Below are 22001 nucleotides of genomic sequence, written 5' to 3'. Positions count from 1 at the left end.
GCCACCCACTCACTTTCAGTCATTCTAGGCAGTTTAGATAAAAAGGCTCCTCAGAGACAGCCGGATCCTATGCTAACCTACTCAGAAGCAAACCCTTCCCACGTTCAGCGCTTCTGCCGCTCACCCTTCCTCTTTTTTGCAGATTCCTGTTTTGCAGCCATCTCGTAGTCTGGATTTTTTTTTTTTTTTGCAGCCCAGGCTACAAAAAAACTGCCTCTATTGAAACCTCAAAGCGAACGCGATCGTGAAAAGACGTCACAAAAGCTACGGGCTTCAATTCCTTCCTTCTCCTGCTATTAATCGTCCCCTTTTTAAAAAAAATCCTCCGGAACCACCACCGCTGCTCCTCCGTTCCTAGTCGGAACGAAAACCTACCGGCCCTGACATGGCGGCGCCCGTGAGCGCGCGCTGCAAGGTTCTTGCGGACGACGAGCCTCCGGTTCTGCCAGGCGGGGCGGCGCCGTACGGAAATTTCCCCAACTACTCCTGCTTCCATCCGCCCGAGGGACGCGTCTGCCTCTTACCTGCGACTCTTTTGAGTGAGCTGTTCCCAAGCCCCCCTGCGGGTCCCATTTTGGGCCTGGATGTTGGATGCAATTCGGGGGTAAGAAAGAGAAGGGAGCGGGAGCGGGAGGTCTCGGCATCTTTGCATACTGCAGCTGCTTCCCCGTTTGTTTCCTCTTGCTTGCAAATGGGCATTCAGCTCTTGCGTACGTAATCAATTATTTCATATTACTCCAGTCATTATTGATCTTGGTATCAATCTCTCGAGGTCCAGAGAACCCAACTGCAAAGTATAGCTATCAATATTCAAAGAAATTGTAAAGCATTTTTTTGTAGATCAGGTTTTTCCATCCTGGTATGTTCCAGATGTGTTGGACTGGCTCAACAATTCCCCAGCATTAATTGACAAAGGTGAGGGATGATTTGACATTATAGTTCAGCCACATTTATAAGCCCATAGGTGGCTCACTTCAAGAAACCCTTAAGAAATAAGATGCTTATGTGGATTTAGACTTATATAGACAGATGCTTATATAGACAGTTGAATTTCCTTTATGGGGTTAACCAGGATGAACTCTGCCAGTGACCTATTGAATCTGAGTTGCTGAAATCATGAACTATGCTTTGGCTGAACTTTGTTTAGGAACACAGAGGGGAAATTACAGTTAGTCTAGGGGTGGGTAACTAGGGAAATGTTAGAGCAAAAGTTGAGAGACTTCTCCCTTTTCTCTCTTCAGGAACTCGGCGTTGCCCTCTATAAGCACCTCCTTGGTTTTAACCATACCAACCCAGAGCATTCCCTGGATGAAAAGGACTTCCGCCTCCTCTGCTGTGACATTGATGCAGACCTGATTGAGAGAGCCAAACGACACAGCCCTTTCCCTGAGTCCATTTCTTACACCACTCTCGATATCATGGACCCCAGTGCAAGAGAGACCCTGCTGAGCGCCTACTTGAACAAGTTTGGTCGCTGTTGGTTTGATATTTGCTTCTGCATGTCTATAACTATGTGGATCCATCTGAATCATGGGGACAGTGGTCTGGTGAAATTCTTGTCTTGCCTTGCCACTAAATGCACATATTTACTCCTTGAACCCCAGCCGTGGAAGTGCTACCGTGCAGCTGCTCGGCGCCTGAGGAAGTTGGGCCGGAATGACTTTGACCATTTCCATTCGCTCACCATCAAAGGGAACATGGCTGAGAAGATAACTCAGATCTTGACGAGAGACTGTGCTATGGAGTTTGTGTGCTGCTTTGGAAGCACTAGCTGGGACAGGAGCCTCTTGCTGTTTAAATCGAAAGAGAAAAAACATGTGGGATAATTCAGGATTTGTATATTCTTGCTGAAGAAATGCGATGGCTCAGTGATGGTGTTATTGATGGCGTTTATGGCTTCTTGAAGGGGTGTGATGGTAACAAGAGTTTTGTGCACCTTTGACATTTAGCCATGCTGGCCATATGACCACGGAAAATGTATTTGGACAACTCTGGCTCCCTCGGCCAAGAAACGGAGATGAACACTGCGCTCTAGATTTGGACACAACTGGAAAGGAAGACCTTTAACCTACATTCTTGCATTTAGTGATAGGGAAAGTGGCAGGTTATTGGGAGAACTGACTCTTGCCATGCTGTGATTTAACTGTAAGAATAACATGGGGTCTTGGAAATCATGCATTTTTATGTCAGGAATTATTTTTCAAATTTACCGAATACACATTGACAGAAAAATAGATATGTTCAGTTTCTGTATCTCACAAGTTTAACTATTCTTTTCTCATCACAGAATACTGGCTCTGTATTTTATTTCTTGACAACATTTATATTTTGACAATATAAATGGCAATGCTTTTTAGGGAGGCATAGTTTTTCCTTGGGAAAATGTTTCGCTTCTCATCCAAGAAGCTTCTGGAGGCGAGTCATTCCACTGATTAATTGTTCTAACTGTCATAAAATTTCTCCTTGATTAGTTTTCATCCATTGTTTCTTGTCCTGCTCTCAGGTGCTTTGGAGAACAGGTTGACCCCCTCTTCTTGGGACACTGCTATCGTGTCACCCCTAGCGCTTTTTTTCATTAAATTAGACATGCCCAATTCCTGCAACTGTATGTGATGCCTTGCTTAACAATCACAAGCGAACAGTTTAATAACAGGTTGTAAGTCCATCGTAGTCATGTAATATTTCATTTAATAACCATGTTGCTTAGCAATGGAATTGCCAGTCCTGATTGAGAACTACCTGTGTTTGCATGTATTGGAGGCACTCTTCTGTTATTTTAGTTACGTTTTAATTGTTTCATAATTTTTAAAGTTTTATTTTAATTGTTCTATTTTTATTCTATGCCACCCTGAGTTACACTCATAAAATGAGTGGCTGTATCAGTTTGATAAATAACTAAATAACTTTAAATATACATATAAAATGGATCAAATGAATAAACTTAAGAGCTTTATTATTTGGCTGACATAAAAAAGCTATGGTAACCCCACCACTGTGTCCATTAATTCTGTTTTTACTTACATATTCCCCCAGGCAGAACTGGCACATAATCTGGGGCCTCTTGGACTCACAAATCCTGCTTGAGCTGGTGGCAGCCGTGGCAAACTATCGAATGCATCAGGTGCACAGTTTCTTGGATTGGGAGGCTCCGCTCACAATTACTTGCTGCCTGGACTACTGCAATGTGCTCTACATGGGGCTGCCCTTTGAAGGTCACCTAGAGTTTTAGTTGGCCCAGAATGCAGTAGTATGGGTAGTTATAGGCCTACAATTGTATGCCTGTTTAACACTATTACTTCAAGAGCTATGCTGGCTTCTTATCAGCTTCTGAGCAATTCACTTTACTGGTTATCACCTATGATGGCACAGAATTATTAGCAGGACTACGAATCTCCAATTATTCCTGCCTGTCCAACAAAATCCAACCGAGTAGACATACTTTAGGTCTTTCCAGGAATCAAAGCCATCTACTGTGCCTTCTCTGTCACAGTACCTGTGGCCTTTGGAACAGTGATCTCTGCCATCATCCTCACTCCATCCAGATCTGAATGGCCCTGATGCTATGAGCTTTCCCCACGAGCACTGGGTTAGAATCTTCTATCAACTCATCTAGAAAATAATTTAGAGTTCTGAGCCCACTATACTCTAGTCTATCCTGAGACTTGATTCACGCTGTGTGGTTGTGGTTTGTGTTTGTTGGTAGTTTTAGTTTGATTTGTTTTTAATCCTTTGTTCACCAACCAGAGAGGCATTTGTGAGTGGTGGCCATACAAAGAGCTTACATATATAAATCTGCAAGCACTCTGTAAAATAGTGACAGAAAGGTAATTGAATAGCTACAAGTTACTCAAATGCTTCTAAACACTCCCCCCCCTAAAAGTCTGATAGCACCTTTTCCATTCTGCTTGGATCAAGGAGGCTTTAAATTATCCACACCTGTACTGGACCAGTATACATTCAGCTGCTCCACTTTATATCTAGTTTAGGAATTAAGAGCTGTGTTAGTGTATTCAGCATTTATAGAGTTAAATGTTATTTCCTCAAGAGATGCCTTATGGGAATTGTAGTCTAGTGAATACCATGCTTACCTAGTTAAGTGGGTGGAGCTTTCATAGTTTATTATGGTATTTCCTGGCTTTTTGGTTCTGGGAATCAGAACAACGACTATCAGGTGGCAACAGCCTTGTACATTCATTCAGAGCAATATCTCACTGTTCTGTTAAATCTTGAATCAATTACCAAGTTTGTTAGAATTTTTAGTTTTTATTGAGGCACAGAATTGTATCCTATATTGAAACTTTCATTATCGAGATTGCAGTGCATTTGGTTCCCCACTAGGAGGCTCCCTTATAACATCTTTTCTTCAAGAATCAGCAACACTACCAAAAGCAGAATACCTTACTTTTCTCCATTCTTACATTAATTTGTCTTATCGATTTTGCAATCTGTGGATATTGCAGATAAGACTGAAGCATATTCTGTATTTGAATATTCTATTCAAATGCCTCCCTTGATGGTCATCAGAATGTTCCCCACTTCACTTTTTATGTTAGGTTAAACACATACCCTCACACCCCCGCACACAAAGACAACCAGGCCTCAAAGACCACCTTTATTTCTCAAAATATGTCAGGGCTTCCGATAAACAAAGTAACGATCGCATGATTTACATAACAATTTCAGTGATTCACTTAACAACTGTGGCAAAAAAGGTTATAAAATCAGATATAACAATAACAATAACAATAAACAACAACTACAACAACAACAACAACAACAACAACAACAACAATAATAATAATAATAATAATAATAATAATAATAATAATAATAATAATAATAATAATATAAAGTTGGAAGGGACCTTGGAAGTAATCTAGTCCAACCCCTTGCTCAGGCAGGAAACACCATTTCAGACAAATGGCTGTGCAATCTCTTAAAAACTTCCGGTGTTGGAGCATTCACAGCTTCTGGAAGCAGGGTGTTCCACTGATTAATTGTTCTGTCAGGAATTTTCTCCTTAGTTCTAGGTTGCTTCTCTCCTTGACTCGTTTCCATCTGTTGATTCTTATCCTGCTTTCAGGTGTTTTGGAGAATAGCTTGACTCCCTCTTCTTTGTGTCAGCTCCTGAGATATTGGAACACTGCTATCATGTCCGCCCTGGCCCTTCTCTTCATTAAACTAGACACACCCAATTCCAGCAACTGTTCCCTATATGCTTCAGCCTTCAGTCCCCCAGTCATCTCCCTTGCCCCTCTCTGCACTCTTCCCAGAGTCCCAACATTCCCCTTACATCGTGGTGGCCAAAACTGGATGCCGTATTCCAAGTGTGGCCTTACCAAGGCATTGTAAAGTGGCACTAACACTTCACATGATCTTGACTCTATCCCTGTGCCAGTGTGCCTCACTTAACAACCCCCTTGCTTAGCAGTGGAAATTCTGGTCCCAGTTGTGGACATAAAATGAGGACGACCAGTGTTGCTATTTGTTCTCCATCAGTAGGATAATACTTTATGAACAGAATACGTCTGCCATGCCATGCCATGCCATGCCATGCCCTATTGGAATTATATCAGTAGGATAATTCCAGCTGAAGAGATGGCATCCATCTACTGATTTATGTACATAGTGAATAGACTTTGTTTTTATTTTCCCCGTTTATTTCCCTGCCCCCTAAATTGCTCTACAAGATAAAGGCATTGGGGAAGGAATACAAAGAAAAGAAAAGGCAAGATCAAAACATTGCTGGTGTAGTTGCAGGCCCCTTTAAATACCTCCATGAGAAAGATTGTCTTGTAGCATATGAATATGCAGAATTATTTAACTTTCCAGTATGTACATGACATTTATATCCATCCCTCCTGCATCTGAGATAGTAAAGTTGCGAGATAAGTCATTGTAGTGTGTGCCTCACTTTCCTACTTAAATTGCCCAGCTGGTGGTAGTAGTGTACCACTGAAGGACTCTCTTAAAGAAAAGGAGGAAGATATCTCCCTGGGTCATTTCTCTGGCCTTGCCGCAGTTATTGTCCAATTAAATAGGAGATGAAAGATGGGTAAAAGAAGCAGAAATCGAGAGCAGCAGTGTGGTGTGATGGTGATTGCAGTGTTTCTCAATCTTAGCAACTTCAAGATGCCTGGACTTCAACTCCCAGCTATATTGGAGATTCAAACTATCAGACTGAATGAAATCCTCCTCCTATCCTGGCATGTATTAAGTAACCATGGTCACTTGCTATTTGTTTCTAAATAAGACAGAAATGTGACGAAAAGTGTACCTTTCCCTGAGTGTAAGATATAATAGGGATAGATAAGCCCAAAAGGCAATTTTGAGGTTTTTTGGAGGAAAGATGAGGCTGTAAAAAGTAATAGTGAGTACTAATAAATAATCAGACTTGTCCTCACATCTTCAACTGAAGACTCAGTTTTGGCCATCCATTTATGATTCAGACAGAAAATTTCCTTTGCAGTCAAGCAGTTCAACAGGGAGAAATCCTGCATGAGGTTTTATGGAATCAGATTAAGCATTAATTGTAGACATGACAAACAGCAAGTTTTTTGACTGCTCACCACAGCTCTTCTCTTGAGCGCACAGCTGTTACCTCCTACTCGACAAGCTCTTCTTCGCGAAAGGCCGGTTTGGCAAGAGATAAAACATTCATAGACTATTACCTCAACCTTCAACTCTTAAGAAGGCCCAGCATGTACTGCCGTAGACTCTAGGTTTTTCAGATTTCTTTTGAACACGTCATAAAGGAAAACCGCCTGGTTCTGCGACATTGTTAGGGGCTAGTTCCATTCCAGGGAGAGGCGTTGTCCTGCTCAATAATTCTATTTTGCAAGAGCAGCCAGGTTAAGCAAAGGCAAACCCCTAAGTGCCTCTTGCCATAAGTAAGGGCAAATCTGTGACTCAGCTCACTTACCCCACAGGCAGCTCAGTTATGTGGCCTGACCTAAGGATGTTCAGATAAAAGCAATGGGATCTCTATTAAGAGCTCAGCTGTCCACCTTTGTGGTTATTTGGACTACTTATTGTTTGTTCTTACCATTCCTTTAAAGCAATTAAGCTTCGTACCACCCCGCTGTGTGGAAACTAATCTTCTCTACTTGTTTTTTTAATAGTGGAAAAGTGCACAACCAACTATCCTTCAGAACAATTGGACATTGCAGGGTTTCTAAAGATTTCTCACCCATTTTTGAGCCACGAACAGTAATGAGGCCTTGTGTGAAATTGTATGTGCATCTTGCTAGACTGAGGATATTGAGGAGAAAGTCCGGAAGCATATGCTGGAGTCGAAATGGCTTCCTTGTTTGTATTAGAATATCACTGAATATATTGCATACTATGATGACGAGATAGTCATTAAGGTCTTAGTTGTATCGCAGCATTAATTTATTGCAACAGACAGTAGTATGTAAGGGCAGGTTCCCAGTTGGGTGTTATATATGCCAGTTTTGTGAGATTATCACGACTTAGCAATAGCTAACAGTTTTTGTCAGGCAGATTCACAAAACTCACCACATTTGGCACTTATAGGCTTTCTGGTTGTAAATGAGTCATGAATGCCGGCACCACCCTCTTATGTATGAAGAATGCTGTCACTCTTTCAAAGAACACAGGATGCTTTGCTGGCTGAGGAATTCTGTGAGATGAAGTCCACAAGTCTTAAAATTGCCAAGGTTGGAGACCCCTGTTCTAAGGAACTTTCTGACAAAGTCATAGGGGAATGCTTAAAGACATAAATGGTCATAAACTCAGGGGCAACTCAGCTAATGACTGCACCACTTAGTGACTGAAGTTCCAGTCCCAACTGTGATTGTAGGTTGAGGTCCACCTGTAATAGGTATGTTTACCATCTTGAGTTATTTATAAAATTAATGAAGGCAGGATAAAAATAAATAAATTTTAAGTATGAAGGAAACTTTGGCATAGCAATAGTCCATACAGCCCCTCTCTCCATATTTATCTTGGTCGGAAGAGAGTTGAAGGGCAAAAGCTGCTTCATTTCACATCTGTGCTATTTTTTTCAAATTGTATGTATGTGAGAGAACTTGCAGTAAGCCATCAGCTGTTAACAGCCTTGGCCTGGTGATATGGTTAAAAGACAGCCTGCAACACACTGGGGAAAAGATGATACTTTTTTTGAAATGTAATCACAGTTTGATGATACTTAGCATTTATACAGCGAAAGCATAATTTTATCTTATGTAATTTGTCTGTAAAGGGGAAAAATGTGTTGGGCACTTTCTAGAATGTTTTGGATATTGGCATGGATCCATTAAGCTCTGCCAGGGCATCCCACACTAATTGAAACTACACCCAGCAATGTGCTACGAACAATCATGTAAGTGATAAAATGGCCCATGCTAATCAAGCTGTCTTTCCAACCAATTCCTGAGAAGTTTCGGGGGCTCCATGATTTAGACTGTATTTGTTTGAACAACCTGCCTGCAAGTTGGAATCTCTTCCTCTTCATTGCTGACCCTTTTCTGGTCGAAATGGCTTCCTATGGCTTTCTAGGTGCACTGCTGCCCTGGATATATACTTATTTCTAGTTAAGTATATTTATATCCTGCTTTTCATTCCAGAGCTCAAGGCAGCAGCATACAGATCCCTCTGTTTTGTGTTTTCTCCCAAAACAACTCTGTGAGGTTGGTGGGGCCAAGGGTAGATGAGTACCACAGTCACCCACTGCATTTCTCTGAATAATAATAATAATAATAATAATAATAATAATAATAATAATAATAATAATAATAATAATAATAATATTGGAAGGGACCTTGGAGGTCATCTAGTCCAACCCCCTGCTCACGCAGGAAACCCTATACCATTTCAGGCAAATGGCTGTCCAGTCTCTTCTTAAAAACTTCCAGTGTTGGAGCATTCACCGCTTCTGGAGGCAGGTTGTTCCATTGATTAATTGTTCTAACTGTCAGGAAATTTCTCCTTACTAGGTTGCTTCTCTCTTTGGTTAGTTTCCATCCGTTGCTTCTTGTCCTGCCTTCCGGTGCTTTGGAGAATAGCTTGACTCCCTCTTCTTTGTGGCAGCCCCTGAGATCTTGGAACACTGCCATCATGTCACCCCTCGTCCTTCTCTTTATTAGACTAGACCCGTGGTGGCGAACCTATGGCACGCGTGCCACAGGTAGCATGCAGAGCCCTCTCTGTGGGCACGTGTGCCGTCACCCCCGCCCTATAAAACCTTTTCACTTTAGGCCTCCGTCACCATGTGCAAAAAAAAAGGTTTAATCAATAATTTCAACTACTCGCGGGGAAAAAAAGATTCGCAAAGTTGGAATTGATTGATTGAACTTTTTAGTCCCACCCAGTTCGCCATTACCACCGCAGCCACACCTATCCAATGAGCCACACCCACCCAATGGGCAACGCACACCTGGCACCCGACGATATATAAGTGGGTTTTGGGTTGCAGTTTGGGCACTCGGTTTCTAAAAGGTTCGCCATCACTGGACTAGACATACCCAATTCCAGCAGCCGTTCCTTATATATTTTAGCCTCTAGTCCCATGATCATCTTTGTTGCTCTTTTCTGTACTGTTTCTAGAGTCTCAACATCTTTTTTTATATCGTGGGGATGCAGTATTCCAAGTCTGGCCTTATACCAAGGCTTTATACAGTAAAGCAGTAGTAACACCTCTCATGATCTTGCTTCTATCCTTTTGGTGGCTGCAATACATTTAAGTGACTCCAAGATCCCTCTCACAGGAAGGAAGGAAGGAAGGAAGGAAGGAAGGAAGGAAGGAAGGAAGGAAGGAAGGAAGGAAGGAAGGAAGGAAGGAAGGAAGGGTTTAGTAGGCCTAGCCTCAGGAGGTAGCTCATCTGGGCCTGAAAGATAGATAACATTGCACGTGTTTAATACCTGAATGTGAGATGTTCAAAAAATGTCAGGGCAGTAGACTGGAACTGGGAAGTTGAAAGAAAACACTGTGAACAAAGACAATGGCAAACTGCCTCTGTCTTCATGTCAAGGAAACTACATGGACATGTCCAGCTAATCACCAGAGTCAAGGCTGACCAAAAGAATACTTTCCTTTTACCTCTGCTGCAGATGTTTGACTAAACACAAATACCAGACTTAAAAGATTTTAAACCTATTGGTCAAAAGAAAATGGTCAGCTTCTTTCTTTGCTCTTTGGCTTTTATAAAAGAAATCGGTCCCTTAAAAAAAAAGTACAGTATACAAGGAATCTTTGGAACAATTTCTTTTAATAACCTTTTTTCCCTCCTACTTTTTACAGCACTTCCTTGCATTCCCCCACCTATATTCCTAGAACACCTGCAATCAGCACTTCTTCCGAACCAGCCAAAGCAAGTCCTTACATCTTGAGGGGAGGAAACACACATATGCACACACACACACACACACACACACACACACACACACACACACACACAAAAGCAGCAGCTACCAGCCAAGACCTGTAGCCTTGGCATGGAATGTGTAGCCTTTCCCAGTGACAACATTGCTCAGATATCCCAAGCGAGAGAGGACAGGGAAAGCAATAGGCTGATGTTAACTGCAAGGCAAAGCTCCTTTCACATCTCTGAGCTGCTGACTTTAGCCCTAGACTCTTTTGCACAGGCCCCCATTCTTAAGCCAACCATTTTTTGCCACCTTCCAATTTTATTTACCTTCCAACTCTTCTTTTGGCTCACGCGCAAGTATGGTTTGGATCAAAAAGACAAGAATTAATTAAAGAGGCAAAAAGATGCAATAAAGTACACAGGGACCCTGTTCGGCGTAAGTTTCAGAAACCTACAGAATAAAGAAGGATTTCTAATGCATATTAGTTTTGCTGATGGGACTCCAGGGAAATATCTGGAAGTCCCAAATCTAGGGAAAACAACCTGGAAAGATGTATGGGACCGGATTCCTCCTGATTTTTTTGCTACTACAAAGTAATACAGCTCTTTTCTTACAATGCATGTGAACCCCAAAATGTGAAATTGTTCTCTTGTACTCAAGTGATTAAAGAAATTGCCCTTTTCTGATGGGGGAGAGTGAGCTACATGTTTATCCCACCTTAATGAAATGTTATAGAGGCAGAGCAATGTATCAGAGGCTTAGCAAAGCCTGTTCTTTGCAGCAAAGCAAAAATAAGTTAAAACAAGTAAAACTGGACTTTTGGCCAGGGGTGTACTTGGGTTTTTCCCCCTGAAATAAAATCTGAGTGTGTGATCTCCTACTCAAGACCATTACTTTGCAAATTAATATGACTGGTATAATAAAATAACCGATCTAGGGAGTTCTGCAAAGTGGCTTGATGATGGACACGGTTTACTCTAGAGGTTGCCAGTTCAAACTGGACTTAAGCCATGGTGGCACAGTGGTTAAGTGCAGTATTGCAGGCCAACTCTGCCCATAGCCAGGTGTTCGATCCTAACAGATGGATGTCTCAGCCTTCCATCCTTCCGAGGTCAGTAAAATAAGATCCCAGATTGTTGGGGGCCATAGGCTGACATTATAAACTTCCCAGAGATGCTGTAAAGCACTATGAAGCAATATATCAGTGTAAATGCTATTGCTATTGCTATTAAAGAAATTGAACACTCAGATGGTAGATTGAAAATGCTGGGTGGGGACATGGTTGCAGTTTTCTCCGCATTGGTGAGATAATTCTGATAGTTATTTCTACATTTGCTATTGCACATAATAATACAAATATGCAAATGCTCTCTCTTTGTCTCTCTGTCTCTCTCTCTCACTATGGCAGCCAAAATAGAAGTGCTGAGTGGTGAAAAAGCAGAACAAGCTGAGCAGGAAAGTTGCTACACAGAAAACTAGAGGTCAAGCTGGGACAAGGGCATTTGCTCCACTGACCAGAAAGGGCGAAGCTTCTAAGAACAGCTGGTGAAAGCGGGAGTACAAGCAGAGTAGGACCCTGAGTAACGTACAACTGACTTGTAACATATCCATCAGAATGAGGCGGGCGCTCAAGTTTTAGATTCAAATGGTGCCATCTCATTTTTACCATGTTTGTTATTTTATAGTATATACATGCTGGCTGGGGAATTCTGGGAGTTGACATTCACATGTCGTAAAGTTGCCATGGTTGGGAAATCGTGAACTACATGGTGAAAGGGCCAATATTTTTTAGCAACTTTATTGCTACTTTTTTCCTTAAATGGCAAAGTGATCACCATTGTGAAAATTGGGGTGGGGGAAAAGCAACGCAGCTATCGAAAAATTCTTGTGGGAAAGCTTTGTGTGGAAGAACATCTATCAAGATGTGACAGATTTGCTCTGCCTGAGGGAACAACCTGCCAGTGACACATCAAAAGACCAGGCAGATAGTTGGAGGTTTGCCTCAGAGATGAAAACAAATAAGTCATCTCTTATCTTGATTTATTGGTAGAAACTCATCACTTATTTCCCTCTTTCAAAATCTCCAATATTGTACCTGCAACCTATTGTTTGGGGATTTAATGACACAGTTTACCTTGACCTGCTCTCTTCTCTTCTGTTGACAGAGGGGAAAATATGAGGTCCATTCATGCACCCTGCTGAAGGTCAGAAGGGATGGTGTCCTTCAGGAGAGGCAGCTCTTTCAGCCAGTCCCCAGAGATGAGAGGGAGCTGAAATCCAAGCAAAGGGTGGAGCCAAACGGTGCAAGTGTGGGAGGCCAGGCATAGGTCATGTGTGAGTGTCTGGTTTAATGAAGAGAGGGACTAGGGGAGACATGTTAGCAGTGTTCCAATATCTAAGGGATCATCACAAAGAAGAGGGGGTCAACCTATTCTCCAAAAATTATTCTCCAAAGAAAAGGGCGGGTCAACTTATTCTCCAAAGCCTACGCTCCAAAGAAAAAGGGTGTCAACCTATTCTTGTTCTGAAGGCAGGACAAGAAACAGTGGATGGAAACTAACTGAGGAGTGCCAACCAAGAAATAAGGAGAAATTTCCTGACAGTTAGAACAATTAACGGAACGCATTGTGGGTGCTTCAACACTGGAGACTTTTAAGAAGAGACCGGACAGTCACTTGTCTGAAACGGCATTGGGTTTCTGCCTAAGCACGGTGGGGAGGGAGGGGGTGTTGGACTAGAACAGGGGTAGGCAACCTTGGCTCTTTTATGACTCAGGAATTCTGGGAGTTGAAGTCCACGAGTCATAAAAGAGCCAAGGTTGCCTACCCTTGGACTAGAATATCTCCAAGCTCCTCTTTCCAACCTTGTTATTTTATCTCTCCCTCAGGGGCTGAAAATCCTACTTGGATTTTAGCAGGGAGGATTTTCAGCTTCTGAGTGGAGACTTCCAGGGTCCCCTCCTCTTCTCCAAGGCACCCCTCATTTTTTGCTGGAATTCCATCCACTTGACACCGTGATTGCTTAATGACCGCAACTGGGAGAGGCAGGAATACGGTGCCTGAGCAAAGCAGTCACATGGGCAATCATCTTGCTTAACGACTGCTTTGCTCAAGGACAAGAGATTCCAGGGTCAATTGTGGTTGTAAATCAAGGACCACCTGTTGTTACTGCCGGTACCACACATAAAGATAATGAAGGCAACATTGCTAAGACTAATTATTATTAACTATTTAATGGCCATTACAACTTCAGCTTTCCTTTGTTTTATACCCTTGCGACGGTCACAAAGTCGCTTTTCCATCACCATCCTAACTGAGAGCAATTGCTAAATGAGTGAGTCGCTAAATAACGATTACTTGTATACCCCCGGCAGATTACGCGTTAAAATAGCAACACTTTCATCTTAAACCGGAATAACATTACCTTTATTTGTATTCTCTCCGCCATTTTCTGAGATTGTTTTTGAAGTGGCTCAAGGACCACTCGGAGACAGCTGGCTGGGTCTAGCAGTTTATTGAGGTACCGGACACGTAGGTGCTCAGCTTCAGCTCTTTTATAGCCGGCAGCCGGCTGGCTGCGCCAATCCGCTGCTCGTTCTTCTCCCGCCGGGACTGCTGGGCCAATCGGCTCCGGTGTGCGTTTTGACAGCTAGCGTCCTCGTGGCGGGTTGCGCATGCATGGTGGAGAGCTGCGTTGACAGCAGAGATCTGTCAGCTGGCTGCGCATGCGCCTTCGCCGGCGGCAGCTTTTGACAGCTGTCAAAAGCTACCGCGTGTAATCCTGTCACAGTATTTACCTCATACAACGTTAACATTCTTCCAACTCTTAACACTTATCATTAACATTTAACATATAACACACCCCTTCCCCTTCCCCTGGATCAGTTCCTTCCCCCCGTTGTTGCAGATTGCTGCCTGCCCATTCATAGTCTTGCAGGTAGGCTGGGGTTTTCCTGGTTCGCCCGGAGCGGCGTAGGGGTGTTTCACCACCTTGCTCCCTTTCCCCTTGTTCTGGTTGTTGCTGGTCGGCGGTTTCGGGTAGAGTTAGGTCAGGAAATTCTTGGTTGTCTTCTTGTGGGGATTCTTGTTCCGTTATGTTAGGGTTTGCTTGTTGTGTTGTATTTTGGGGGCTCCGTTTCCTTAATTGGTCGAGGTGTCGCCGGATGTACCCGTTTGGGCCAGCGTCTATCAGATATGACAGGGGTCCGGTTTGGTCTATAACAACCCCTTGCACCCACTTTTGCCCCCCCGCGTAGTTCCTTGCCCAAACGGATTGTCCATTCCTTAAGGACCATAGCGGAAGAGGCTGCTCTGCGTCAATGTCCGTCCTGTCTGGGTGCATTCTGTCCAGTCTGGTAATTAGTCTCCTTCCCCACTGCAGTTCAGCCGGCGATTTCCCCGTGGTTGTGCAGGGGGTGGTGTGCTGGGCTAATAAGAATATTCCCGGGGCAGCTGATATGCCAAATTGTAACCGCTTGACTCTAAAAGCCCCGCGGTGAGTGACTATAGTTTGCACATCCGTGGTTTCCTGAGTTACCGGGAGTTGCAAGTACGCCTGCGCCAAGTCTAATTTGGCGAAGATGGCGCCGGAGCGGATGGAAGCGAGGGCGTCTTTCACCGCCGGGACTGGGTAAGCATGTGCGTTTAATGCTAGGTTCAGGGTAGCTTTGTAGTCGGCGCAGATCCAAATTTGGCCATTTGGCTTAATTGGGGTGACAATTGGGGTTTCCCAGCCTCCCCCTTCCGTAGGTTCCAGGACCCCTAATTTAACCAGGCGTTCCAGTTCGTCCTCAATTTTCTTCTTGAGGGCGAATGGGACTCTTCTGGCTCTGATTCGTATTGGTTGTACGGTGGGGTTGAGTTTTAAGGAGATGGGTGGGCCAATCCGCTGCTCGTTCTTCTCCCACCGGGAGAACAGTTTTGTTCTCCCCCCACCTTTATTTCTACCCATTCATAGATCACTTCTAATCTTCTCACACTAAAACTGGCTGCTCTCATAAATTTCCTAAAAATTACCAGGATGATAATGGGAGTTGCACCAGGAGTTTCCCTTACCTATTAGTTAAGGTGCTCTGTCGATGGCCGAAGTTCATTTTTACCCAAATGGAAGACAGCCAAATCAGGAGGACTGTTGTGAAGAAAGGGTTCACAGGCAAGGAGGAAGGGAGGAAGGTACCTACCTGCCTTCTGGGGGTCTCGGAGGGTGGCGAGGCAGGGAGAGTGAGAGAGCTGAAAGCCCACTGCTTGGTTTCTGCTAAAATGGCTGGCTCTACTTAGCACTTTCACGTCTCAGCCGAAGATACAATGAACATGTTCATTCATGTGAAGCTGGGTCTATCGTTAATGGAAACCAGAGGGCAGTATCTGTGCCCACCACTTTCCCTGTCCCAATGTAATCTCAAAGGATTGAACACAGTTCTCCTAAGAGACACATCCACAGGCTGTTCTGACCCAAGGCAATGGAACCAGAGCAGACATACAGCGGGCTAGAGGTCTAGGATAGTACGAATTTGAGGAAGGGTGATCTCTTACAACAACACTTTCAGCCAATTTTTAGGTTCTCATGGATCAAGACACAAAGAGAAGTTTTGTGAGGTTTTTTTTAAAGTACATTATGCCACAAGAGCATTCAGCCCAAATGAAATCCAATATTCTGTTTCCTGTGCTGACACACACACTTTCTGTTTATTGACTTACTCTTCTCTCAGAAGCTCAACCCATTCCAAGCCCAGGTGCACATCTTAGGAACACGTTAAATCCAGGCACAGTTAATTCTCAGGAAGCATGCCCAGGAACTAAATGGTCAATGACTCACGACTGAATATACACCCTACCTATATTTAAAAGCATTGTACAGAAGATATTAAATAATTTGAAATTTCTATAGTTTACAACATTCTTTCCTTTCCTTTCCTTTCCTTTCCTTTCCTTTCCTTTCCTTTCCTTTCCTTTCCTTTCCTTTCCTTTCCTTTCCTTTCCTTTCCTTTCCTTCCCTTCCCTTCCCTTCCCTTCCCTTCCCGTCCCCTCTTCTCCTCCCCTCCCCTCTCCCTTCCTTCCTTCCCTTCTCTTCAGTTCCCTTCTACACTTCCCCTCTTCCCCTCCCCTCTCCTTTCCTTCTCTTCCCCTCCCCTCTCCTCCCCTCTCCTCTCCTCTCCTTTCCGTCTCTTCCCCTCCCATCTCCTCCCCTCTCCTTTCCTTCTCTTCCCCTCCCCTCTCCTCCCCTCCCCTCTCCTTTTCTTCTTTTCCCCTCCCCTCTCCTCCCCTCCCCTCTCCTCTCCTTTCCTTCTATTCCCCTCCCCTCCCCTCTCTTCTCCTCTTTCTGTCTGTAATTTCTTCCCCAGAACATTCCCATATAAATGAGCAGCTGCTTTGCACATATTTCCCCAGAACTAATCTGTTTTTTGCCATGCAGTGGTAAACTGGCTGTAGGAAATGGGATTCAGATTTATTACTAATCAGCTCTGCTGAATTTTAGGAATATTCATTTCTTTTTGAAGACTTTTAAAATATTTTGCTTCTTTTGGGATATAATGTTAATTCACCTACACCAGGGGTGTCAAACTCAATTTCATTGAGGGCCGCATCAGCATTGCAGTTGCCCTCAGGGGGCCAGGTGGGCGTGGCCTGGGTGGGCATGGCCTACTGGGTGGGCGTGGCTAGAGTGCATATGGCCTACTGGGTGGGCATGGCCAGCTCTACATCGTTCGCATCAAGGGTGCCTATGGGGGCCTGGGCAGGAATGGGACAGATCTGGGGGGTCTCTGGCAGAAGGAGGGTCTCTGGGCCAGGGCCAAGGCAGTGGGGGCCGTTCCCTCACTGTTTCCAGGATGGCTTCGCGGGCCGCATGAAACCACTTCGCGGGCCGGATCTGGCCCCCAGGCCTTGTGTTTGACATGTCTGACCTACATGGTGAGACCTTTTCTTTACCTTCTTAAGGCTGTGGAACACCAAAGGTTTTTTTTTCTTCCAAAGGGGGGAAACCACAAAAGCAACAGCAGTCCAGTCCAGCAGATTGAACACAGATGGTTCTCCATGGGGAACCATCAGCCAGGACAAGACACAGCGGCTAGGCTACTTCTGCCAAGAGGCATGACTGGCTTAGACTGACCAAAGTGAGAATGTGGAAGCCACACAAGAGAAAGCTGAGTGCTGACCATAAAGGGCACAATTTTTAGATGTTCACTTGGAATGAGTTGATCTAGATAGATCTAGATATAGGATGCTGGGAGGCTTATGCCATAAGCAAAGGGCAAGTGGTAGACTTGGCTGTGCTTGTCCTAATGGATTTGTCAGCATTCTTTGGTGGCTCCCATCTTGACCAGGTGGAGCTGTGGGTATAATACAGTTGTGCAAATGGTTGAGGCAACTCAACAGTTTTCCTTCAACATGTTCTCACACTTTGCAGCCCCTTAGGAGGGGTGTTCTGTGCGGGTGCAAAAGATGTCTCCTTCACGGTGACACAGACATACCAGTCTGAGCAGCTTTCTCATTGCTCTTTGTATGCAGTGTCAGTGAGGCACCGTGATTCCATACTTCAGTCCCACAAAGCTGTGGTTGAGATGATGCCTCAAATCAGCTTGCTAAAAATATTTACACGTGCAACAGTGATTTGACAGCAGAGCAGGATGAGGCAGGCATACAGGGCTGAGGTATTTTCATTAAGCTTCGCGGTTCACCTCTAAGGTGTTTGGAGAAGTCTGGAATTCCTACTAATATTCTTTAAGAAACACAGTTTTAAGGTACCTAAATACATGAAAGCCAATTTTTCAAAATCCTACCCTATTGCCACAATATTGTGTCTACTTTTACCCAGAAAATAGAAGATACTGTAGATGAAATAACAAGATTTTGTGGTTAGCAAAAGGCTTGATTCTCAGCGACTGTGGTCCTCAGAGGAAAGTTATATTTGGACTCACTAGCTATCATAAAAGGAAAAGCATCATTTACTTTCTCCCCTATTAAATAATTGTCAACTAGCCCTATTGGAAAAAGGAATTATAGACGTAGTTTGGTATTGAAATGAAGGCTTCTCCCACATGAGTTAACTGGTATTTGTGGGTTTAGCCTATAATAGCTGGAATATTCAGGATGAGGTACTCTGAAATCTTCTGCCTTTTATTAACAGAAGCATTTAGCGAAACATAGTAAGCAAGACACACAGTGCAAACAAATAAGGAAATATTTATTTAGAACTTGCTGGAGGAAAAGAGGATTTTATTCTTTTTAAGTTTCATTGTAGGTTAGAAAAAAATTCTTTACAGAATCTGATCCTCTAAAACCAATGCAAGTTATATGGATGCAAATGAAATGTCCTATTTAATAGGCAGTATTGTATAACTGGGTGTGGGGTTGTGTAGCACCTTTATGTGGATGATGATATTAAAAATATGAAATTCTCTCCCCAGGTTCAGACATGCTTCTGCAGTGACTAATGCCATTAAACAGTGTGAACATACATAGGAACTATGTATTTATGAAACTTTCCAGCCATATCTCCATTCAAGTAAGAAAACGCACCTGCTGCATGCCTTTCAAAATTTGGCTGGCCAGAGAGCTAAGAGCTAACAGTCAGATTAAAGAATAGCCAGATGAAATTTCTAGTTGATGAAGAAAATAATAATTTTTAAGGGGCAAGAAAATGCCTAATTTAAAGAAATTCAAGTAGCTGGTACTATCTTCCTTCCTTCTGAAGCTCCATTGCAAAAATGTTACAACACAATCCTCTCCATGCCTACTTAGAAGTAAACCCAGTTAAATTTCATTGAACTTAATCCTCAAGTGACAAGATTGCATGAATCAACCAAGATTTTATTCAAATATGCACTAATTACAAGAGCTGAGTCAAGCTGAAATGAGTCAATTCAGTGTAACCTGCTTATTTGAATGAAATAATATATTCAGTTTGATTTTGCATGAGCAAAACCCACCAAAACTTTGAATATATTTCAAAGTGCCAGAATCACTTCAATATATTAAGTCAATTTTGCAGTGCAGTTCTGAAAATTTTATTTGAAGGAGTGATTAACCCAAGCCTAGGAACATGCATGTCTACTCAGACATAAAGCCCACTTATTTTAATGGGCCTTACTCCAGGTTAGTCAATCAAAATGGAATAGAATTTGAACGCTCAACTTAATTTGAATAGTGTATCAATCCAATTCCTTTGGGAGATTTAGTTTCATGAAAGTGCTGTACACCTGTATAGAAGCTCATCTAATCTTGAAATTGCATCAAAGGCAACTCTGAAGTGATTTGACAAATTAGAGCAATTTTGCAGAAGACTCTGAAGATTTATCAAAATCAACTGAATTTGCCTTCAAGTTAACATCTCTAAAATGTAAATTTGTCGAGCCCTAGATTGTTTGAAATTTGAACCACAGTTTCCCCCAGCACATGAGGAAAGAAACCAACAAAAAGAAGTATTTTGGGAAAGGAGCAGTAATATCGCCTTCCTTTCTCTTTTTGAGCCACTTTTCTGAGGACACATTTTTCGGTCTGGGATCCTCTGAAACTTTTCTGCCTACTTACTCGGCTCTTGATCGGATGTAGCTCCTGTGATCACCATTATCACATAACAAATAGTGGAAGAATATTACTTGAATGTATGTTTCCCCAAATCATAAAATCCAAACTTAATAATGCACGTTTCTTACATTAACACAGACAATTCTGTCCAGAAAGTTAACTTGGTTTTGCCACCTATATTTTAGTACTTTGCCCATCAAGGAAATTATCACCAATTTTTCAGACCAAGCTAGAACTGTCTCCATCTCCATTCTATTTCATAGTGATGGATCAAACAGGCCTCAGGATAGAAGGCTTAACACCTGGGTCTTTATGCCTGCAAAACCCAGAGCAGAAGGCTTTCAACAGGGATGAATCATAAGCTTTGAAGCACTCTGTTCTGTCATTGGATTGTAGATCTTTTCCATTTACTTTGGAAAGCCTTTGTTTTTTGTTGCAGTATTTACTGGGAGACAGCTGAGGGAAATGATTTATTTGCCCTAGAATTGGCAGGATCCCAATCTTCTCTTTGGTCTGGAGGCAGCTCCCCACCCAAGGATTCTTGAGTTCTGAGGTGATTCCTTTTGCGTTACTTTCTCCGCCCCTTCCCAAAAACCCTGAATCAGAGGGTGTGACCACCAGGTTCACAAATACAGGCCTCAGCAAGAAGTGAGGAGATGCTTTTCCATTGCTGCCCTACAGAAGTAGCCTATCCTTGGCCTCATGCCACCAACCCATGCCAGCCAACACAGCTATCCTGAAGTAGCACACATTTGTTCCAGTCATTTGCATCCATCCCATGGTTTCAATTAATCAATTAATCTCCTCCTCAATCCCAGTCTTATTTCCACAGCCAGCTGAAGAATGGATACTGAATGGGTTTGAAGATTGCCCTTCAGTCTAAACATAGATTTCTGCACTCATTTTCTTCAAGTTTGTCAATAAAGTTCTTTTTATTAGGTAGATGACAGAAGCAGAAAAAGACAGGAGGTTTGTGTTTATGGAGATTCTCGGTCATCCGGGTCATGGTTGTCCCAAAGGTGCGTTTTCAGGAGGCGACTGGACTTTCTTGTTTTTCTTTGAAGACATTTCGCTTCTCATCCAAGAAGCTTCTTCAGCTCTGACTAGATGGTGGGGAATGGAAAGGTTTATATTCATTGAAGATAGCTGGTCATTTTCTTGGATGAGAAGCGAAACGTCTTCAAAGAAAAATAAGAAAGTCCAGTTGCCTCCTGAAAAAGCACCTTTGGGACAACCACGACCTGGATCGCTGAGAACGTCCGTAGACATTTAGCTATGTGCTTTGGGATGAACACTCTTCGAATGAAGTGGGAGTATGAACAGATTTCCAGAAAACATTGCAGACTACAGGAGCCATTTGCACTTCAGTTTGAGATGCAGACAACACAGACTTATCCCCAACAGCCTGCGTCTGTCTTCAACGGTGAAGGGACACAGGACAGAAAACACTCTGCATCCCAGAAGGCTCCACACACATATGCGCTACTCAGGTGACCCTGAGGACACAGGTAAACCTCCAGGTGGCCTCAACGACTCTCTAAGAGAAGGCAAATGAACAGCTGTCTGCAAGGAATATAAATCCTTCCATTCCCCACCATCCCGTCAGAGCCGAAGAAGCTTCTTGGATGAGAAGCAAAATGTCTTCTAAGAAAAAAATAAAAAAGTCCAGTTGCCTCCTGAAAAAACACCTTTGGGTGTTGCCTATCTAGAGCAAAGCATATCTTTGCTTTAAATTAGGTGCTGTATTCCCTTGATCAATGACCTTGAACATCCATTGACCACATGGTGGTGCTGTTATCCTAATGCATCCTAACCTTGTTAAAGGAGTGTTGGCTTAAAACACCCTTCCCCCTTGTGAAAACCTGTGGTGCCATCTGCTTTATTAATGTACCAAGAGAAACGAAACTTAGCCACCCACAACTCAGCATGCCGAGATGTGCTGCCGGAGATCCTTGATTAGAGGTAATTAGTAATCAGTACAGAACACATAGTGACCCAATATACTGTAGGTAGTCCTGCACTTACAATCACAGTTAGGACCAGAATTTCTGTTGCTAAGCAAGGCTGTTGTTAAGTGAGTCATGACTCATTTTATAACCTTTTTTTTTGCTATGGTTGTCAAGTGAATCACTGCAATTGTTAAGTGAA

The 22001-nt window shown here is 43.1% G+C and overlaps 1 protein-coding gene and 1 long non-coding RNA gene across 3 annotated transcripts; both read left to right on the top strand.

Annotated features, from left to right (window-relative positions):
• Positions 1 to 349: 349 nt before the first annotated feature.
• BCDIN3D (BCDIN3 domain containing RNA methyltransferase) lies at positions 350 to 2982 on the top strand. The gene is made up of 2 exons (XM_081316679.1): positions 350 to 604; positions 1242 to 2982. Exons 1-2 carry the CDS (start codon positions 386 to 388, stop codon positions 1824 to 1826), a joined length of 804 nt encoding a protein of 267 aa, XP_081172805.1. The 5' UTR covers positions 350 to 385; the 3' UTR covers positions 1827 to 2982.
• An 8879-nt stretch (positions 2983 to 11861) lies between these two features.
• On the top strand, positions 11862 to 19250 carry LOC308661601. 2 transcript variants are annotated; one of them, XR_014024980.1, is made up of 4 exons: positions 11862 to 12324; positions 12495 to 12663; positions 17301 to 17440; positions 18734 to 19250. It is a non-coding gene; the product is annotated as an uncharacterized lncRNA (long non-coding RNA). The 2 variants fall into 2 exon arrangements; XR_014024981.1 differs by having other exon boundaries at positions 11862 to 12663.
• The last annotated feature ends 2751 nt before the right edge of the window (positions 19251 to 22001 follow it).

The sequence above is a fragment of the Vipera berus genome (genome assembly GCF_964194415.1).
Source record: "Vipera berus genome assembly, chromosome: 2".
In the NCBI taxonomy this organism is placed as follows: Eukaryota; Metazoa; Chordata; class Lepidosauria; order Squamata; family Viperidae; genus Vipera; species Vipera berus.
Note: the sequence above shows the minus strand (reverse complement) of the source record. Positions and strands in the feature narration are given on the sequence as shown.